At 40.3% G+C, this 19,699-nt stretch overlaps 2 protein-coding genes across 7 annotated transcripts in view; both read left to right on the top strand.

Moving 5' to 3' along the window:
- LOC131678789 (dnaJ protein homolog 1) overlaps nt 1-19,699 on the top strand; it is a 276,420-nt gene that overhangs the window by 86,013 nt on the left and 170,708 nt on the right. For 5 of the 6 annotated variants that reach the window (XM_058959090.1, XM_058959087.1, XM_058959089.1 and 2 more), the window contains exon 3: nt 4,215-4,270. The exons of the other annotated variant lie outside the window; for it this stretch is intronic. The gene's annotated coding sequence lies outside the window, so the exon portion shown is untranslated. The remainder of the gene's footprint in view (nt 1-4,214; nt 4,271-19,699) is intronic. 6 annotated transcript variants of the gene reach the window in all.
- LOC131678792 (dixin-like) lies at nt 17,025-17,917 on the top strand. The gene is made up of 2 exons (XM_058959101.1): nt 17,025-17,366; nt 17,426-17,917. Exons 1-2 carry the CDS (start codon nt 17,025-17,027, stop codon nt 17,828-17,830), a joined length of 747 nt encoding a protein of 248 aa, XP_058815084.1. The 3' UTR covers nt 17,831-17,917.

Genomic DNA, 19,699 nt, shown 5'->3' with positions numbered 1-19,699 from the left:
CACGCAGTCTGCGAAGGGTCCGCAAATCGTCTTCCACCTGGTCGATCCATCGTGCTCGCTGCGCGCCACGTCTTCTTGTACCGGTCGGATTGTAATTGAGAACCGTTTTTACCGGGCTATTGTCCGACATTCTGGCTACGTGCCCGGCCCACCGTAGTCGTCCGATTTTCGCGGTATGACAGATGGGCGGCTCCCCCAACAGCTGATGCAACTCATGGTTCATTCGCCGTCTCCATGTGCCGTCTTCCATCTGCACTCCACCGTAGATGGTACGCAGCACTTTCCGTTCGAAGACACCAAGTGCGCGTTGGTCCTCCACGAGCATGGTCCAGGTCTCGTGCCCGTAGAGAACTACCGGTCTAATCAGCGTCTTGTAGATGGTCAACTTCGTACGACGGCGAACTCTGTTCGACCGAAGTGTCTTGCGGAGGCCAAAGTAAGCACGATTTCCTGCCACGATGCGTCTACGAATCTCTCTGCTGGTATCATTGTCGGCGGTCACCAGTGAGCCCAAGTACACGAACTCTTCAACCACCTCGATTTCGTCGCCACCGATGCAAACTCGAAGCGGGCGGTTCTCATTCTCTTCTCGTGAACCTCTTTCTATCATGTACTTTGTCTTCGACGTGTTGATGGCAAGTCCGACGCGCTTGGCTTCTCTTTTCAGTCTGATGTAGGCTTCCTCCATCTTCTCAAAGTTTCGTGCAATAATATCAACGTCATCGGCGAAGCCAAGTAGCTGAACGGACTTTGTGAAAATCGTACCACTCGTGTCGATCCCTGCTCTTCTTATTACACCTTCCAGCGCGATGTTGAATAACAAACACGAGAGACCATCACCTTGCCGTAACCCTCTGCGTGATTCGAAGGGACTCGAGAGCGTCCCTGAGACACGCACTACGCACATCACCCGATCCATCGTCGCCTTCACTAATCGCGTCAATTTGTCCGGGAATCCGCACTCGTACATAATCTGCCATAGCTGATCTCGATCGATAGTGTCGTATGCGGCTTTGAAGTCGATGAACAAATGATGTGTGGGCACATTGTACTCGCGGCATTTCTGCAGTACTTGACGAAGAGCGAACACCTGGTCCGTGGTAGATCGTTCGCTCATGAAACCCGCCTGGTACTGCCCCACGAACTCTCTTGCAATTGGTGATAGTCGATGGCATAGTATTTGGGAGTGTACCTTGTAGGCGGCGTTCAGCAGGGTGATTGCTCGGTAATTACAGCAATCCAGCTTGTCGCCCTTTTTGTAGATAGGACACATGACACCTTCCATCCACTCCTCCGGTAAAATATCCTCCTCCCAAATCTTGGTAATCACCCAGTGCAGCGCTTTAGCCAGTGGCCCTTTTTAAATGTTACTCTTGAAAAAAAGTTTGTTTTATAATACAAGCTTCCATATAAATTAAACGTAAAAGGTTTCATCAGAATCGAAGATGGTCACCATTTTTGACGTCATTGAATCAAACTTGATGTAGGGTTACTGTGCCCTAATTCATCTTAGCACCTCTATTCATCCTACCCATTTGAATACATTAGTTAGAGCAGTATCTGCTCTCTCTATTCAACGCATTGGCTTAAATGGTAGGACGAATAAGGGTGCGTTGTACTCGACTTTTCGCTTCGCTCAAACGGGAGTATTTTACATTTTTTTTTAGGAACGAAGCAAAGATGTTGATACCGATTTAAAAGCATTCCAATCACTGAAAGCCGAGTTATCAGCGAAAGAGTGTGATATCCCGACTAATGAGATGAATAAGGGATCGTCTACCCTAATTGCTTTATAGCAGAACACATCAGTCACGTTATCTTATGGATCAACTGTGTTTTCTTGAAAAATATTAAAACTTTAAGGTGTTCACAATACAGTTTCAAAAAGTAGGCTCAAAATAGTAAGAAAAAATGTAGGTTAGACATTGTACGCAAGCTGTTGGTGTGGTCCATAAAACTTTTTTGAATTTTTGATCTGTCACGTTACAAGTTATTTGTTTTTTATTACTTCACAATTAAAAATAACCATTAATTCATATTTATCTTAAAATTTCAAGCAATATCATCAAATTTAATTTAGACTACGATGGAAAAATGTGGTTCCAGGCAAAAAGATGAAAATATGGATTTTGTTTACCTTTTCATCTCTTATGGTCTTTTAGTCATTTTCAGATCATGCAAGAAGCATCAACAAACTTTCATAAATGACAGACATGGAATTTTTTTCTGGGCTCATAATTCATTTTGTTTAATATTAGAGGTCATATACATATAGGAAAAAAAACAGTTTGACGCAAAATTTGATAAAAAAAAATCGCCTGTGGTTGCCATTTTCGGAGCCTTGATCATATAAAGAATCTTGGCTTAAACATTTGGATGTTTTGAAGTCGAGAACTATTGCACTTTTGAGGCTATGGAAACTAACCAGATGAATTTGGTTCCCGGTAATCCGGATTTTCCTGGGTATGTCCCAATACTGGAATACTAGTTGGGAACTTCAATATAATCCTAGCAATACTTAAATTGTCTTAGAAGACTGTATCGTATTGTTATGCTTTCAAATTGCCATAGTGTGACGAACGTTAAGAAACCAATTTCTTAATAAATTCCGAGGATGTTGACACCCGCTTCGCTAGGATTATGTTCAAATTTACAAATAGTGTTCCAGTAGTGGAATATGCTGATGAAAATACGGGAACTAAACGAATTCATTTGATTAATTATAAGTTAAAAGGGTGAGTTAAAAGTGGATGGGTTCCTATTCCAAAGCATTTAAAAGTACTCCAATCGATCAAAGATTGACATAGTTATGACTATTTCAATTTGCAAAAACTCGAGTACCCTGTCGGTCTGTAAAAGGTGACACATAATGGCTGAAGATACACAAAATATCGTATACCTAGCCCAGACCTAGTGTTAAAGTAGATACCAAGGTATCGGATATATATGCTTTTGCATGTATCAGCAGCAGTTAACAGCTACACCGCATATTGAATTTGTCTTCGTACCTATTCTGGGTATACGAACGTAAAGAGCACCTTCGAGAGATTGCTATCGTCTCCACTCTACGTTTAATGGATACAGCGTGTACGAATCCACTCAGCTACCCTAACCAGTCGGTTGAAACGTATGTCAAAATATGCCATATCGATTCACCGTTCATCAATGTAACCGCATGTAGTGGGTACCTTTTTGAAGCGATTGCACCCCATGCTCTCACAGGCCCCGGCGTAAGATATGTGATTGTTAATATAAATTGTAGATTTATGGTAAAATCGCATGGAACCACGCGCATATCGTGTTCGATGAGAGGCTTTTTTTTCTTACAGCTTTTAACGCGAAGCAGCATCCCCTGCTCTCGAGCATCGATCATCTGATAGAAGCGCAATCGGGAGGCCGGAACGGGCGCGAGATATCGGAAAAGAATGGAAAAATTAAATACCATTACCTTTAATGGTAATCACCGACATCACCGTCGCGCTGCAGGCTGCGTGTCGTTGTCGAACCGTGCCAGACCGCTGTTTGCCACAATAAGCGTTTTCAGCTCGGTTTGGTTGATCAGTTTTTTTGGTGCCTGTTCCGCAGAAGGAGTTTGCCATGCTGTCGGCGATTGTTCGCGTGTGTTTATCCTGGCGAGAGAGACCCGGGGCGAAGAATGTGTACTGCTGGACTGTAGGGGTGTCAAATAGATTGGTTACTTGTTTGCCCCCAAAACAACGACGTGGAAGACATATACAACATTGTTGATTGTATGGCAAATATTGAGTCTTAGTAGATGGTGAGATTGGTTCGTACCAGTTTCAAAACTATGGCCCATCACCACTTAGCACTTGTTTATTAGTATCTGATTTTTGCGCTTCATCGAAAGCATTGCTACATAGTTTGCGGTGGTATTTGCTGAAAATCTGTGCCAGATCGAGTACCACCAAGTTAGTTTTTTTTTCTGTGGGTTTTTGCAAAACGCAACTTGTTCGTCCATTTTATGCGTGCGTCGATTTTAATAAAGATGTTAAAGGTTACCGCTTACGGTAAGTGGTTTTCACTTCTACTATAAACGAAATCTTAGTGAGTTGTTTGATAAAATCAAACCCATATTAGCACAGACGTGATCAATCAATGCTTCATTATCACACCAGTTCTTAACGCACACTCGTCGGACTTTGATGAGCAAAATGATTAATAAATTTTGTTTTTGTGTATGTGTTTCATTGCAGACTACATCAATGTTGCAACGGGAGACGAATTTCTCACTGTAGGTGTTTAGTGAAAGGTAAGCAACCAATTCTACTACAATTCATCGATTTCAAATTGAGGCACGTTTCTGTGCATGACAGAATGTTGGAGGAGCTAATTGAGACATTCAGCTGCGTCTGGTGACGAAGGCTGTAATGATTCGTCTCAACGCTCACTAGGGGAACGTAAATTGTCACCCGTAGTAATCAATTTGCCAGGCAGCGGTATTTTATATCTATGTTATGATCGGTACAGTTATGTTCCTGCATTTGTGTATCCACTCGAACTGTCTGTAGCTTTTCAATGGCCGAAGGACCTCTTCAGTTTAACACCTTTCACGCTGACCCAGACCTCCCAGGCACGGATCGGATGAGATCATTTCCTTTCTTCGGACCGGCTGCACAGACAGATACATTCAATTAAGGTTTCTTTTCGTCGCGTTCTTAGTAATAATCAATGACACGCCAACAACGGAAGAGTGGCAAGAAAGGGCGAGACTTGACTGTCGTAACGATCGACAGGGCCAGACGCATATGTATGTACGCGTTGATTCACAATACATACACGAAACCTAAGTGGGTATCACATGTGAGCGATTTCATTCAGCTCTGCGCGATCCGTAGTGATCTTGAACCAGCTCTTGAATATGTTGCTTGCTTGTTGTTTGGAATCCCACTCGCGTAGGTACAAAGATGCATATATAAGGGATCATCCATAAATGACGTAGCATTATATGGGGGACGGGGGAGTTTTGTATTTTGTGATGATGTGTGACGACAGGGGGGGGGGGGGGGTAGGGGGTCATGCATACTACGTAGCTTTTTTAAAGGGGAATAACTAACATCGTTCTTCATTTTTTTTTAGATTTTACGGGGACAAGGTGGGGGGTGAATTACCGCCAAGCTACGTAATTACCAGGGGGGGTATTTAGAGGTTTGTGACGAAATGCTACGATGGGGGAGGGGGGTGTTAAAAATCACTCAAAAAATGCTACGTCATTTATGGATCGTCCCTAGCAAGCCCCCTGTTCGACAATATCCAATCAAGAGTATTTCCCTTGCATTTTAGTTTTATCTAAATAATATATTGTGGGTTAGATGCTTGCTCTGATGAGTAAACATAATACAAGGGAAACATCAGCACGAATTCACCGCATTAACCATTTTTATACGAGAATGGAAGTATAAGTGATCGTTCGTATGCTGCTACTCTTGTATTGGCTAGGATAGAAATTTTTCATAGAAAGCAACAGTGGAAAAAAGTATAAAAAATGCGATTACATCCAATAGCCTGATAGAAAGCTAAGTGCGGTTATCCAAAAGGTGTTCTTCTTAAGGAACAATAATTGTCAAATGTAATAGAGATTTCCACATTTTTTTTATTTTTTGATTCGAATATTTGGTTCTCAAGTTATGAACCCTTAGAGTCGGTCGGTATTTACTAGGGTTCGTCGCGGTATTTCCCGCACTCGCACCGCAAAATCTGCGGTGCGCTGAGATACTTTTTGCCGCAGATGCGGTGCGGGAAAGAGCTTTTACCGCGCGGTTTTACCGCAACCGCGCCGCAAAAAAATTATTGATAAAGTCTCACATTTGCATTAAAAAGTGGTTTAAAACTAAAACTTTAACCATTTGAGAAGGACGCAACTAGGATTATTTCCTTGGCAAATGCTTAGAAATGGCATTGTTAGGAAAACCCCTCTGTCAGAACGTTCGAGTTTTACTTTTCACCCTACAATAGAGAAACATAAAAAAACTTTTAATTGGCATAATTTACATTAACTTGCTAATAATTGGAGAAGGAATCGAAATATAATAAATATTCGACTTATCGCTACTTGATTTCTCACATTTTAGTTATTCTAAATTCATAAACAGACTGCTATTACGAAAGAAAATCTAGCTGTGTCCAAAATAATTTGACGCTATTATTTTTACGACATATTTTGGACACTATTTATTTTATACTTCTAAGTAAAACTTCACAAATTAACCATTTAAAACACATAAAATGCAAGATCCAAACAGAGACAAAATTTTTAGATCAATTAAAAACAATAAATTTGTACTCATAAATCCAATTTAAAAGTGCATCACTTCTCCCGCTTTCTATTGGAAATCGTAAAATTATGAATCGTTTTCGACATCAATTTTTCAACTATGAATTTTGATTAATTTAAAGGAATTAGAGATGAACTAATTATGCTGGGACTTAAACACAACCCAAAGAATATAATTATCTTCATCAAACCAAACGAATTTGGAGTAATTGGCAGTAAAGGAAACAAATATATGAAAAGCGTTCAGAATAAGGAGGGGTCCAAATTAGGCTGATTATTCTATCATTCGTTCATCAACATTGTATCTTCTTTGATTGCTGTGTAAATTCAATGTGATTTTTTCTGCAGTCAATTTTATTGGACTCTCTCAAAAAGTATCCTACATAACTTTTTTCTCGTACTTTCATTCAAATATACGATAATTTTCAGTCTTTCCATGAACATCGATAAGTTTGCACCTGTGTACAAAATTTCGTGCACACGTTCAACCTCAAACTTACTTTGCCTTTGTGTACAGGTTCGCCTCGAACACCGAACCCAAGCGAACGATGTGCAAACTTAAGTTTAAACACCGTGTACGTACACCGTGTGCGTACACAAGAACGGCACACATAAAACAGAATGAGTCAACACTAGTGATGATGACTGATAGAAAGAGAAAACTAGTGTCAAGAACCTGTGTGTACGAACACTGCGTACGTACATGGGCTTCGGTTGTGCAGACGAACATGTGTACGTGTTTTGGTACGCATTAGCGCGTTCGAGTTTGCACACGAAATGTGGGTTTAAGATGAGCACAGAACTAAAGCGAACATGGTGTTCGATGTTCATTTGGGAAGTCTGATAATTTTTTACCAAATTAAGTCCTAATATTTTTCCGTTAAGACCATTTTGTAGCTTTTTTGAAGTAAAGTCATTCGAAGTTAGTGTTTTATAGTGCAGGGTATTGTAATTTTTTGTAATTCTCAAAGCCCCCTTCATATTGTGAAAAGTGTGAAGGTTAGTTCAGATGCCAAATACTACTTCGTTTGACAGCAATCTTAGTATTTGAATAAGAATACATCTGTTTCTTGAAAAATACGGAAGTTAGAGTTTTGGTATATTTTGTCCAAAAACCCCCTATTGTTAATAACATTTCTGCTGTATGCAGAAATACATTTTTTGCAGTTTTTCTAATGTCCAATAATTCTGTACCGGTTGAGACCGAACTCCTGATTAGATGTAATGTATAGAGCAATTTTTTTTCGTCAAATATGGCGTCGTTCTTATTGATGAAATACAATATGTTTTGCCTTTCTCATATAAAGAAAGGCTATGCAATTACTGTAAAAATCGACTTTTTAACAGAGGCCCGGAGGGCCGAGTGTCATACACCATTCGATTCAGTTCGTCGAGATCGGCAAATGTCTGTGTGCGTATGTATGTGTGTGTGTCATTTAAACTCACACAATTTTCTCAGAGATGGCTGAACCGATTTTCGCAAACTTAGTTTCATCTGAAAGGTATAACGCTCCCATAAGCTGCTATTGAATTTTTAGTTGAGCCGACTTCCGGTTCCGGAGTTACGGGTTGAAGAGTGCGGTCACACAGCAAATTCCCATATAAACTGGTACCACCATGATGTAAAAATGATGTAAAACATATTCAAATTGATGTAACATTACTCTAGTTTGCGGGTCTGGATCACTAATGATCAATTAAAGCAGCTTTGACCACATTGGCCACCTATGACGGTTCATGACTCCCCCGGGGAGTTCCTAAGCTTATATCACACGCATTCCCCAACGAATTCTTTACCGATTTTAACAAACTTGATTTCAAATGAAAGATACAGTAATACCATTGACTGCTGCTGAATTTCATTCGGTTATGACTCTTGCTTCCGGAGTTATAGGGGTCTTAGTAAGGATACACTGGAATTTCTCATATAAATCGGTACAATCGTAATACCTCAGAGGCTAAAAACCATTGAAATGGTCACCAAATTACTTGTAATCGCAGATCTAGAAGTCCGGAATTCCGGGCATATTCCACAATTAAAGTCGCATCGGTTCTTCGGTGATGACTGAACCGATTTTCTCAAACCAAGTCTCAAATGGAAGGAAAAATATGCAGTTGAGTATTGCGTCGCCGACCCTCCCCCCTTGCCCTTACTCCTCCCTCCTTCATCACTCCCCTCCCCTTGGACCACCCTCACGCCCGTATTTCCTTCATCCACCCCGTATACCGAAATAAGATGAAGGATTTCTGACGCATCCTCCACTCCCACTCTACTAACCCCCCATTCCCTCCACTTTCAAACCCATTCCACCAACATTTCAAAATATAATCACATGAAGATAACATTGAACTCATGCTGATTAAGCTAATTAAATATTATTCTTTTGCCTTTCTCATATAGAAAGGTTATGCAATTGCTCAAAAAAACGACTGTCTAACCGAGGCCCGGAGGGTCGAGTCTCATATAACATTTGACTCAGTTCGGCGAGATCGCAAAATATCTGTGTGTATGTATGTGTGTATGTATGTGTGTATGTATGTGTGTATGTATGTGTGTATGTATGTATGTATGTATGTGTGTGTATGTGCGGATTTGTTAACAAAATGTCCACATCGGTTTCTCGGAGATGGCTGAACCGATTTTTACAAACTAAGATTCAAATGAAAGTTATAATATTCCCATAGGTTGCTATTGAATTTCATTTTCAACCGACATCTTGTTCCGGATTACGAGTTGAAGAGTATGGTTACAAAACAAAATTTGTTGATTTGTCCACATCGGTTTCTCGGAATTTTCTGAACCGATTTTGACAAACTTGATTTTAAATGAAAGGTCCATCAGCTGCTGTTGAATTTTGTGTGGATCGGAGTTCTGGTTCCTGAATTACAGGGTGATACGTACGATCACGCAGCAAATCCCGATTCTAACGAATTCTGCGATGAATGTAAAAAGGTGAATTTTTTTCCTAAATGTAAACACAACTGTTGAATTTGTAGATATAGGTCACCAACAGTCATTCAAAGTCTCTTTGGCCACACTGGCCACCATCGACGGATCCGGAAGCATCCAAATTCAGAATAACGGTTATATTGGTTTCTCGAAAATGGCTAGACCGATTTGATCAACTTAGTCTCAAATGAAAGGTGTTGCGTCCCCGGAAACTGATATTAAATTCCATCTCCCTCCGACTTCCGGCTCCGGAGTTACGGGTTGTGGAGTGCGATCACATAGAAAACTCCGATTCAAACCGATACCGCGATGAATGCAAAAAGGTGCTTTTATATATACTTACCAAGTGTAATAAGAATGAAAGACATTTCCATAATGTTATATTGTACGAACCAGCTATTAAATCATAGTTTGGAGAAATGAGAAAGGCACAATTGCACCTCTAGGTGGATTAAAACAGGTTTTTATTTCACTATATTGGAATACATGCGATACTATATAGATGCACCGATATTTCGACTTTGAAATTCCTTTATCCAAACTGTGATTTAATAGCTGGTTAACACAATATAGCATTATGGAAATGTTAATTGCATTCTTATTACAGTTGGAAAGCATATATAAGAGCACGACTTTCACGAACCTACCTGAAAAGAAACATGTCGACGCTGACACACTTGAAACAAACAAAAATATTATATTTAATTGACTAACCAGCGTGAGTTCAATGTTACCAAAAAATCTCCGGGAAACTGATATAAGTTTGTTAATTTTGAAAGATGGTTACTTTTCCGGTTAATTTTGAAAGATGGTTACATCCGGAACCGTCTATGCAGGTCAATGCGGTCAACGAGCCATCGGTTGGCCGTCAGTAACCTAGAATTACAAATGCAAGTTGTTTGGCACCCATGTTAACAAAATTTTGACCTTTTTGCATTCATCGCGGTATCTGTTTGAATCGGAATTTCCTATGTGACCGCACTCCAGAGTTACGAACTCCGGAGTCGGAAATCGGATCGAGATAGAATTTACATGTAACACTAGAGTAACAGGAAAAAAATTACCCCTATCAGCCCACCGCTGAGTCGATTCCTAGTCCCACCAGGAGTACTTGCACCAAATTTGAAGTAAATCGGACAAGTCTAGCTACCGGACCCATGTGCCTGAAGTTTGTATGGGATTTTTCAACAATTTACAAGGAGAAAACCCACTAGCTCGCATTTTCGCCGCTAGGTTGGACTGTATGCATCGTATTAACGCTGTAAGTGAAAATAACAAAGATAATTTAATTGTCTACAAGTTTGCCGTACACTGTTAGTCATTCCGCTTTGTTAAAATAAGTTATGAAACTTCTAACGAAGTGATGTCTGAGCCAGTTTTGCACGGGGCCTAAATTTATATAACTTTGCTGCTGTTTTTAGGCTAGTGATAAATTTATTCTCGAATAATAGTTTTCTTTATTCCAAAGTCCCTCTGAACAAGGTCATAGAATGCGTCAAAACTGTTAGTGGTAGTGAACAGAGACAGCCTATAAAACGTGGTATTGATGGCGTAGACGTTACCATTCGCCCTTAGAAACTTTCACACATCCGAGCACAGATACAGTTTTCGTTTTGACGCATGCTAGAACCTTCCTAGAGCGAGTAAAGGCGCTTTAACCTAGGCTTATTAGCCAGGGCAAGGAGTAAATACCTCTGCCCCATCCCCAAGGACCAAAGGAGTGACATTAACCTTCTTAGCCAAGTCACTTTCAAATACCCTATAAACTGAAACGGTCGGTACGGTTGTCCTCGTTTCTTCCTCATTCAAGATTCAAAACGATTTGTTAGTTAAATTATTCATTAAATAAATAAATAAATTGCCGTGTAGTTTTGAAACATCTTTTTAATAATATAGTTCAAATAATAATGTTGACAAGATAAACACTAAAGAATAACAGAGGTGTTTTCCAGGATGCTTTTCAATACTGGCTGTGCAAGGGTTAGAATGGAATAGAACAGAATAGAATGACGCATGCTTCCTATATAAGGACTTTGTCTTTATCCATATTTTGGAACACGCAATTTTAAATGTTGGTCTAGCTGCATTGACGGCGTTCATAACACACGTAACGAAACACGCTTTTCTCTTAAAAATATTTCGTTTCGTGATTCATGGTACACATATGGAGAAGGTATACTAGCGCCACTATCAAATCAGTGGTACATATATGAAACAAGCACTATCTGCCAAGTTGTCCCCGGGTTGGATCACTCTTACCACTACTGTGATAATAATTAGCATAGAAGTGATGCATGGCTGTCATCATCTAACGAACGCTACAGTGATATGCGCGAGCATCTTTGCTGATAGATAAATTTGTGTTACCATTTCTTTTAAATAAACTATTATAATTTCATCGCGAAACATCAATTGTTTGAGCGTAGATCTACATGGCGTGCTGTTGTCGCCGAAAAAAGATTCTTGGTTCCGTGTATTCCGATTAGCAGTTGAGTAGCCTAGCCACCAGATGAAACCGTTTTTTTCTCGTTAATCCATCGACAAACCGGTGCCAATAACCGCGTTTTCAGCATTCTGTTTTTCATTTGCGTTTCGAACGTTGCATATATTCGGAAAAAAATTGGGCGATCCGACATTCTAAAAGTCCGTATAGGAGTTTTTCGCGTACAATTATGAGTGCTCTCTACCCACCACGACGGTGTGGAGGGGAAATGCTTTTTTCGTTTTCGTTTTTTTGCCCCTTCTCTGTTCAACCTTAATATTTCTGCACAATGTACCAGGTTTTCATATACAATTTACGCTCGATGTGGATGCACTGTACCTTTTACTCATTTATCTTAGTACGACCATCTATTCGGAACTTTTTCAAGTTCAAGGAATAGTTCGACCGCATTGAGATGCATTCGCCCGTAGTTTTATAAACAGACAAAAATACTAGAACTGTGTAAGTGTATTCATAAGCATGTAAAATTACACCCAAAATCCGACGGGTATGTTTCTATTACTTTTGGGTAAGATTCAATTGTGTTTTTAGTAACAGACCTTGCAATTGCGCATTGCAGTATTAAACCCATATTACCGCAAAGGTAATACACGGTGGAATGACGAATTTCGGTAGCTGTACATGCATCACAGAACCAAACATATTTTCAGTATGTGTCAACCTCGACTCTTTTCGTATGTAGGATAATTCGGTCGATTTCAATGATAGTATTAGCAGGGCTGTCGAGAGCCGCGTCGGGCCCCAAGGCGTGTATTACTGCTGGGTCTTTTTAAACCAGCGCCTTTAGTTCAACATGAGTTAGTACCTTTTCAGCCATGGGAAACTTGTGAGTCCATGATTTCTACTAGTCTCCGGTTGACTTGTAACCGTCCGCGCTACGAGCCCAATAAGACCGCTTAAAACTCGATGGCTTTAGCGCCACTCTCGCGTACGAGAGACCACCGGTCGTTTGTTAGCCCGACTACTTTGTATGAGACTCCTCATTGGAATTGGTGACTTACGAAAATCGCTACTCAAATCTTACCGCTATAAAAACCTACTTACCTATACGAAATTTATCGCCAACGGAAATTTTTCGCTAATTCGAATTCGAAACGGAAACACGTGGATTTATTTCAACTCTCTCTGACAAACGTAACGAGTGTGATTGAATTCGAAGATCGCTTTATTCAAATTTACGAAGTTAAACACAACGGAACTAAACGGAAGGCAATGATAAAACTTATAGAATTCAAATTAAACACTTTAATCGAGCTCATTCGGATTAGACAGTTTGCTCTTGTGGAAAAGGGAAAATCACGGCCATGAAAGTTTCCACCTACCTGTGCATAAGATTGTTGACTGTCGTGACGACGAACGATGGCGACGACGATGGCGAACCCACGCCGGGATGCGAGATGGCGGCGGGTGACGCTTCGACGGGAAAATGGCGATGTGGCTCCTGTGCGAATGGCCGAAACTAAGGATGCGGAGTGTGGGGTGGCTGGACGGAAGCATCCGGTTTGATTCACGAGAGCGCGCGCAAACAGAACGTCTTCCACAGAGGTCAATGTGTTCTGGATGGCCTTCGCGTACTACCCTTCCGCTACGGACCACCTTAGAATGGAATGAAACCTCCGCTTCTGACTCGGTTTCTTGGTACGCCTTTGGCTACGTACAGGACGAGGACCGGCTCTCGGACTTCGACCCACGGGAACGTAATGCAAGAATTGGGTCGGGAAACATGGACGGTGATTGGTGGCCGCCGTGAAAATTTCGTAATTTTTTATTTATTCAATTCGTTTATTTGATAAGGCACATCCGGGTTAGCTTAAAGATTCCATTTTTTTCTTTGTTCTACATTTTAAGCTTGTTAAAACTAGGGGGTTTACACATTTCAATATTATTTTGTTTTTATATAATGAAACTAACAAAATTTTACAGCTAACTTATACATATACAAGAGGGGATACTATAATATTCGTAAGATTAGCGGGCGGGTTATTTTGTGTGTTCTTTGTAAAGTAATGCTCTTCAGGAATTGAGATTGTTGGAGCAATTAATTATTAACTAAACGGAACATTTTACAAACTTATTAACTAGAAATAACTGGAGGGAGTGGTTCAATTTTATTAAGATTAGGGGGGATTAATTAAAGCCATTTTTAAATAGTGGTACAGGCATTTCAAATATTGATCAGCTAAACCTAAGAGATAAGGGGCACATAAGTTTTGGGAAAATATTCAAGGGGAGGAGGGGAGTGAAGTCCTACAAATGTGTATCAGAGACAGAGGAGCGAGGGTGGAGAAGGCATACAGGGAAGAGGGAGATATAAACTTTCAGTTTCCGGCATCGGGAATCGACGGTACGGATTGCAGTTTGAGACGGTTGCATCATGTATTGGGCCGCCGGGCGGTGTTCCTCGAGCCGGCAGGGGTTCCTCCAGATGATTTCGTAGTACGGCTCAGATGTAGATCGGCAACACACTAGGTTGCGCGTGTGATGTTGTGCTGTAGGTCTCGTGTTTGCTGGGTCATTCGAGAGAGATGTTTCTGTCGTCTTGGAGTCGCATCGAACCATCGTTTGGGTACGGTAGGCGGATAAGGGCACTTCTGGAAATGATAAGAGAAATGATAGGGGCAGTTAAATCTGGATTTTGATGGTTTTAAAGAAATTTCTTGTTTTGATTCGATTATCTCGGATATAGTGGACGCGTAGCAGTTCCAATCAATATGCACACTAATTGAGGTCGAGTACTATGAGAAATCCAACACGTAGTCATGATCATATTGAATATGTCGCGAATCTCATGCAGTGAAATAGATCGGTTATCAACGTGAAGACAACCCTACGGCATACCGTGGGAGTTGAAATCTTCTTGAATCAGGTGAGGTGCGATGTATAGGGGAACAATGTCTGTCTTTGATTCGGACAACCGACAACTTCAATATCTAGTACCGAGGATTAATTCGGCCCTGGCGAATAATGATAAAATTGTGGAAGATCTACGTCGGTAGATAACCAAATACTTCGTGTTAGACCTGGGAAAATCATGGGAGCGGAATATAGGGACACTTGGGGTTTTTGATGCCCCATAAGTAAATTTCTGTTAGTTTCCAAAACAAGGAGCCACTTACTTCAGTTTTATAATAGCATCCATCAAAGGACACTCTCAGGCCTTTATGAGGCAGCGTAGGAGAGGAAATGATTTTATTTTGTTTTGGGAAATTTATAGGCACATAAGAACATGTTCCCTCGATGGGATTATCGGACTATCGCACTTTAGTGGACAAGGTTTAGTCGTGGTTTCTACGTTTCTACATTGGGTAGCTGTATGGCCCAATTGTTTGCAATAACGGCATACCCTGAAGCACAAAAAGGCGAACAGGTAGACGAGCACCGTTCAAAAGAACAAAGTTTGGAAGAGTAGAGCCGGCGAAAGGCTCGTCATGAGACTGATTGAAAATAAGTTCTTATACTCCTCGATTTACACTGAATGCATTGCTTGCAAACCATCAATCTCTACTTCCCAGGCGGGTACGTAGACAGGATACTTCTTCGTACACGACCGAGTGTTGTTTAGTTGGTTTACGGGATATATCGATGATGTTAAATGGGTTATAATCGGTTCGGAAGTATACCTTCCAGGGACCTGTTGTACTAGATGAATATAATTTATATGGAAAAAAATATTTATCGGCATTATTTTTCCATCAGGTAAATATTCAAATCGATCTTTATTGAACCAGAGGGGCTGTCTGTTGTCGAAGATACCTTCCCATTAGTCAAAACTATCATGCGGGTTTCAGTACCCACGCAAAGCAGGTTTTATCGGAGGAAACAGAAAAGTAATGCTACGAAATTTAAAATAATAGAGTAATTATTCAGCTGTGGAACATTTGTAGTATCAGTAATCAACAAACACATTTTTACTGAGCCGTCTGTCACACAGACTGTTAACAGAGGGTACTTCCAAGTAGCCACCAGGTATTATTTGAAAAATTTCACTTTCACTTACACTTACAGTTCACACATGGTGTACTGAACTTTCACCACCACTAGTAGAAATCACTCCGAATCTTACACCCACTCGGGAAAAAAGTTCTTCGCCGGCCCTGTGTGTGGTGTTGGGCGTAAACTAGTTTATGTTAATCACTTGAAACCTTAGTGTTCGCTCTGACGAAGATTGTATCTGCCTGGGAGAGCCATTGGTATGATTTTTCGAAATGGCATCTACCACTGAGTTTGTGTTATTGTGGAAAATGCTTACTCAGGTTATTATCGTTTTGGTCGTTTTTGTTAAATTAACATTTGAATTTGCAGCTGACATCAAAATGTTATTTCGTTTTTTTGTAATTTTGATGTTTGAATTTGCACGGAAAATAACAAGATTGTACGTTGACACTGCTGAAAATGCTTTCTGAGTTTGTATCCTAACAGACGTACTATAGGGAAACACAATAAGATTCACCATGTGGCGTACCCCCTCCCTCTTTGCTAGCCGTTTGCCTATAATAATGAGTTACCTGTTCGATCACCATATTCCGAAAGTAATTAGTCGCCAAGCTGATAGCATCTGTGGTGCACTGCAGTGCCGCCCAAATGTAACACTAAGATTCAACAAATAATTCTTGCGTTGGTTCCAGTCGTATCTCGCTGGCCGCAAGCTAAGTCTGAATATAGGCAATGACTGCTCTGGAACGTTTGCGGCTCCATGCGGCATCCCGCAAGGAAGGCATCTGTACTCTTAATTTTCCTACTTTACTTCAACGTTGGAAATTTCAGACTGAGTTGATTATGTTTGTCGTTTTGCCGCTAACCTCAAAATCAACAATATTGGGACTTTGGTAGGGCTTATTTCTCGCAGCAACCTTTCGTTATCCTTTGCATTTGGTATAACTATTATCGAATACTTCTGGATCTTGCAAAATGATCTGCAATAACCTTGTCTGATAAAGAGAAAACCATTATTAATTTTGACTAGAATCTATCAGAACTGCCTAGTGCCGACAGTAACTTGTAAAGAACTTTGGAGTGGAGTTAGATTCTAAGCTTACTTTTAAGCAATACGTCTCATATGTTATTGGTTTAGCATTGTTAAACCTGGGGATCATTTTCCGTACGGTTAAATCATTCAAGGATATATACTGCGTAAAAAAATATAGACGGTTTCCTAGAAGGGCCATCTTTGGAGTATTATTCGGTGGTTTGGAACCCGTCAATGAGATTTTGTGCCATTTAATTTTTAAACTAATCTCAGCAACCTTGGCGAAATTCACACACGTTTTTCTAACATCGAAATGGAAACCAGTGACGAGCAAATAACCCCCACAAAAGCTGTCCCCCGTAATCAGATAGCGACAAAAACTCCGAATTCATGCAGAAAAAGAACACCCAGCGCTGGTAAAGAGTTTTTCTACAGAAGGCAAAACCGTTTGCTCAGATCTGAACTAGCAGCCGCGTTGCGAAAATGTACCAACCTTGAGAAGATTATCATCGAACTTAGGACGCTGCTCGAGGATGAACGCGAGAAAACCATGCAACCGGTTGATCAGGAAAATTCTCAAAACGAACTGCTTGTTGGTTTGCAACAAAAGCTGCATGAATCATTAGAACAAAATAAAATCCTCGTAAAGAAAATGGTAAAATTAAAATTTTTAAATCTTATTTTTTCATAAAACAGTACCGTAATATTTTCAAGGCATCCAAAAAAATCGAATGCTCAAACTACGTTACCCACAACGAATTCCTACAATCCCGCCATTCGGTTATGCATAGAAACACGGAAATTTTGCAGCAGAACATTTCGGAACTGACCCGGGACCTCGTTTACCGAAAGCAGATCAACGAGGATCTCCAGAAAAGGGTCTCCGCTGTGAGCAGTAAGGCGAATATTATGCAAACCAAATTGAACGAAGCGATGGAAGAAAATGGAATTCTGAAGAAGCAGGTTGAACGTTTGGAAAAAACTCGCTTGGAACTTGCGCGACATCACGATTCACGGATGTCAAACTTGATATTGAAAGCCGAAGAGCTTCTGGAGCTGTTGGAAAAGGAAAGACTTTTTAATCCGAATTTGAAAAGGGGGGAAATAGGGAACGTTTGAATTCTATCAAGCTCGATGATTATTTTGTTTTTATATTATTTCAGTGTGTTTTTGTTATTGAAGCTGATTTATTTATTTATTTCGTTTGCAACGGGAAATACAGTAATAATATTGTTACATAAAAATCCAAATAATTCAAATGACTTAATAATGGAAATTCCTTTCACGTTTCATCTTGAACAATTTCGGCAAACTTTAGCGTATCGAACAGCCAGTAATTCAACACAGAAAACATATCCCATAATTCTTTCGCAAAACATGTGAACCAAATGACACTGCATGTTTCGAAGTCCGACGAGTAAATAACCGTCATTTGTACCGTCATCGGTTCGGGGGGTGTCCTCCTCATCCGGCGGCGAGCGCCGCCGATGGAACGCCTGGCAGCGCTCTCATCGCAACGCGGGGTTTTCTATTTTTGACTGCCATCGTGGGCGTAGACTCAAAGTCATCGGATTTTATACTAAGCAAATTAATAAATTGTGTCCATACAGACGATCGTTTTTGCCTTTCTCGTTTATTTTTTTTTATTATTTCGCGCATATGAAGTGAGATACATGTACGTGAAAAAATGTCATGTATCTGTGGTTGAATATAAACATTTACGTCTTTGTGTTGGTATGGATTGTACGCGAATCTGTCGGATAAATGTGGAGGACGGATTTCAGTTTTTTTTTGTGAAGTGTGGTTTTGATCAATGATTGCAACGATGAAAAAATTCAGCTGGCGATTGGGGGTCTCCGATGATTGAACAGGCTGAAAGTTAAACTTTGTCTAAAAATATACTTTTGTTTTCATTCATGCTCCCACTAAAGTTTATTAATACTAGGTAATCGCGGTCAATTAAGAACTCAAAGATATCGGGGGTGAATAAAGATTTTCGTTTAGGGATGCTTAATTATGATTCGATTAATCGAATGACAGCTATGTTAATCGAATAATTTTCGTTAGCATTAATCGCCAGATCTAATTTGTGTAAATGGGGTCCCGGTTTTGAACTACCAACTAAGGGATTTAATCGGTTGAAATAGACAGATTTCAACAGATTTTGTCGGTGACACTCAATCGGATGTTGTGTTGGCAGACCCCCATATTAAGAGTCGGTGCAATAATCGACCGATTAATTGGATGTTTAGTCGGCCGATTGTGTCGACGCAAACCGATTTAGTCGGCGAGAAATTAGGAGAATTTTTATGGGGTACTTTAATTTGAGACAGCTCAATGGAACGCGTCTATTACAAAATTTTACTAAACACAAATAGTCTGTTCTACCGCCAAGCTAACGCATTTGTGCCTATCAAATAAACGAACTGAATAAAAAAAAACAAATAGTCCTTTCGATCCCATGCGCGAATTTCCTCACTCTGCGTCTTTGGAGTCATTCATTTCACTCTTGTTGTAATATATTTTTATGTTGTCGTCGCTAATGCCACCCTGATGCTCACGATCTTATGTTATACTTTGTTTCTTGCACTTACGTGTCACGAGTGTGAATCCGCCACCGTTAGTATTTGTTTCCTCACTGACAGTGCTGACAGATTTTGTAGTACTGGATGTAGCTTTGGCGTTGTCACTATTGCGTGAATAGCAGTCAGAATTTTGCTACCCTTTTCAATTTTTGGGTTTGATATGCCTATACGAGTATTTCATAGCGATCCCTGACCATGGTCTGATCACCGAACTAACACTACCTTTGATATGCGAAATTAATGATAGTGTAACGGCATTGCAGTGTTTTGTATGATGTGTTCAAATAATAAGGAATGGGTAGGTCTAACATATAGTCGCGACCAAAACGCCATTCAGAATAACTAGTACGAAATACTACCCTGCCGCTGGGAACCAGCCAGGGTTGCTTTCTAACGGGCACTG

This window comes from Topomyia yanbarensis, chromosome 2 (genome assembly GCF_030247195.1).
Source record: "Topomyia yanbarensis strain Yona2022 chromosome 2, ASM3024719v1, whole genome shotgun sequence".
Lineage (NCBI taxonomy): Eukaryota > Metazoa > Arthropoda > Insecta > Diptera > Culicidae > Topomyia > Topomyia yanbarensis.
The sequence above is the reverse complement of the archived record's forward strand: the minus strand, read 5'-3'. Positions and strand labels throughout refer to the sequence as shown.

Bases quoted from the DNA above. Each gene is read 5' to 3' on its own strand.
- LOC131678792 (XM_058959101.1), top strand. From the start codon at position 17,025: ATGGAAACCAGTGACGAGCAAATAACCCCCACAAAAGCTGTCCCCCGT. The intron at 17,367-17,425 runs GTAAAATTAAAA...AATATTTTCAAG, and splicing joins AAATCCTCGTAAAGAAAATG to GCATCCAAAAAAATCGAATG.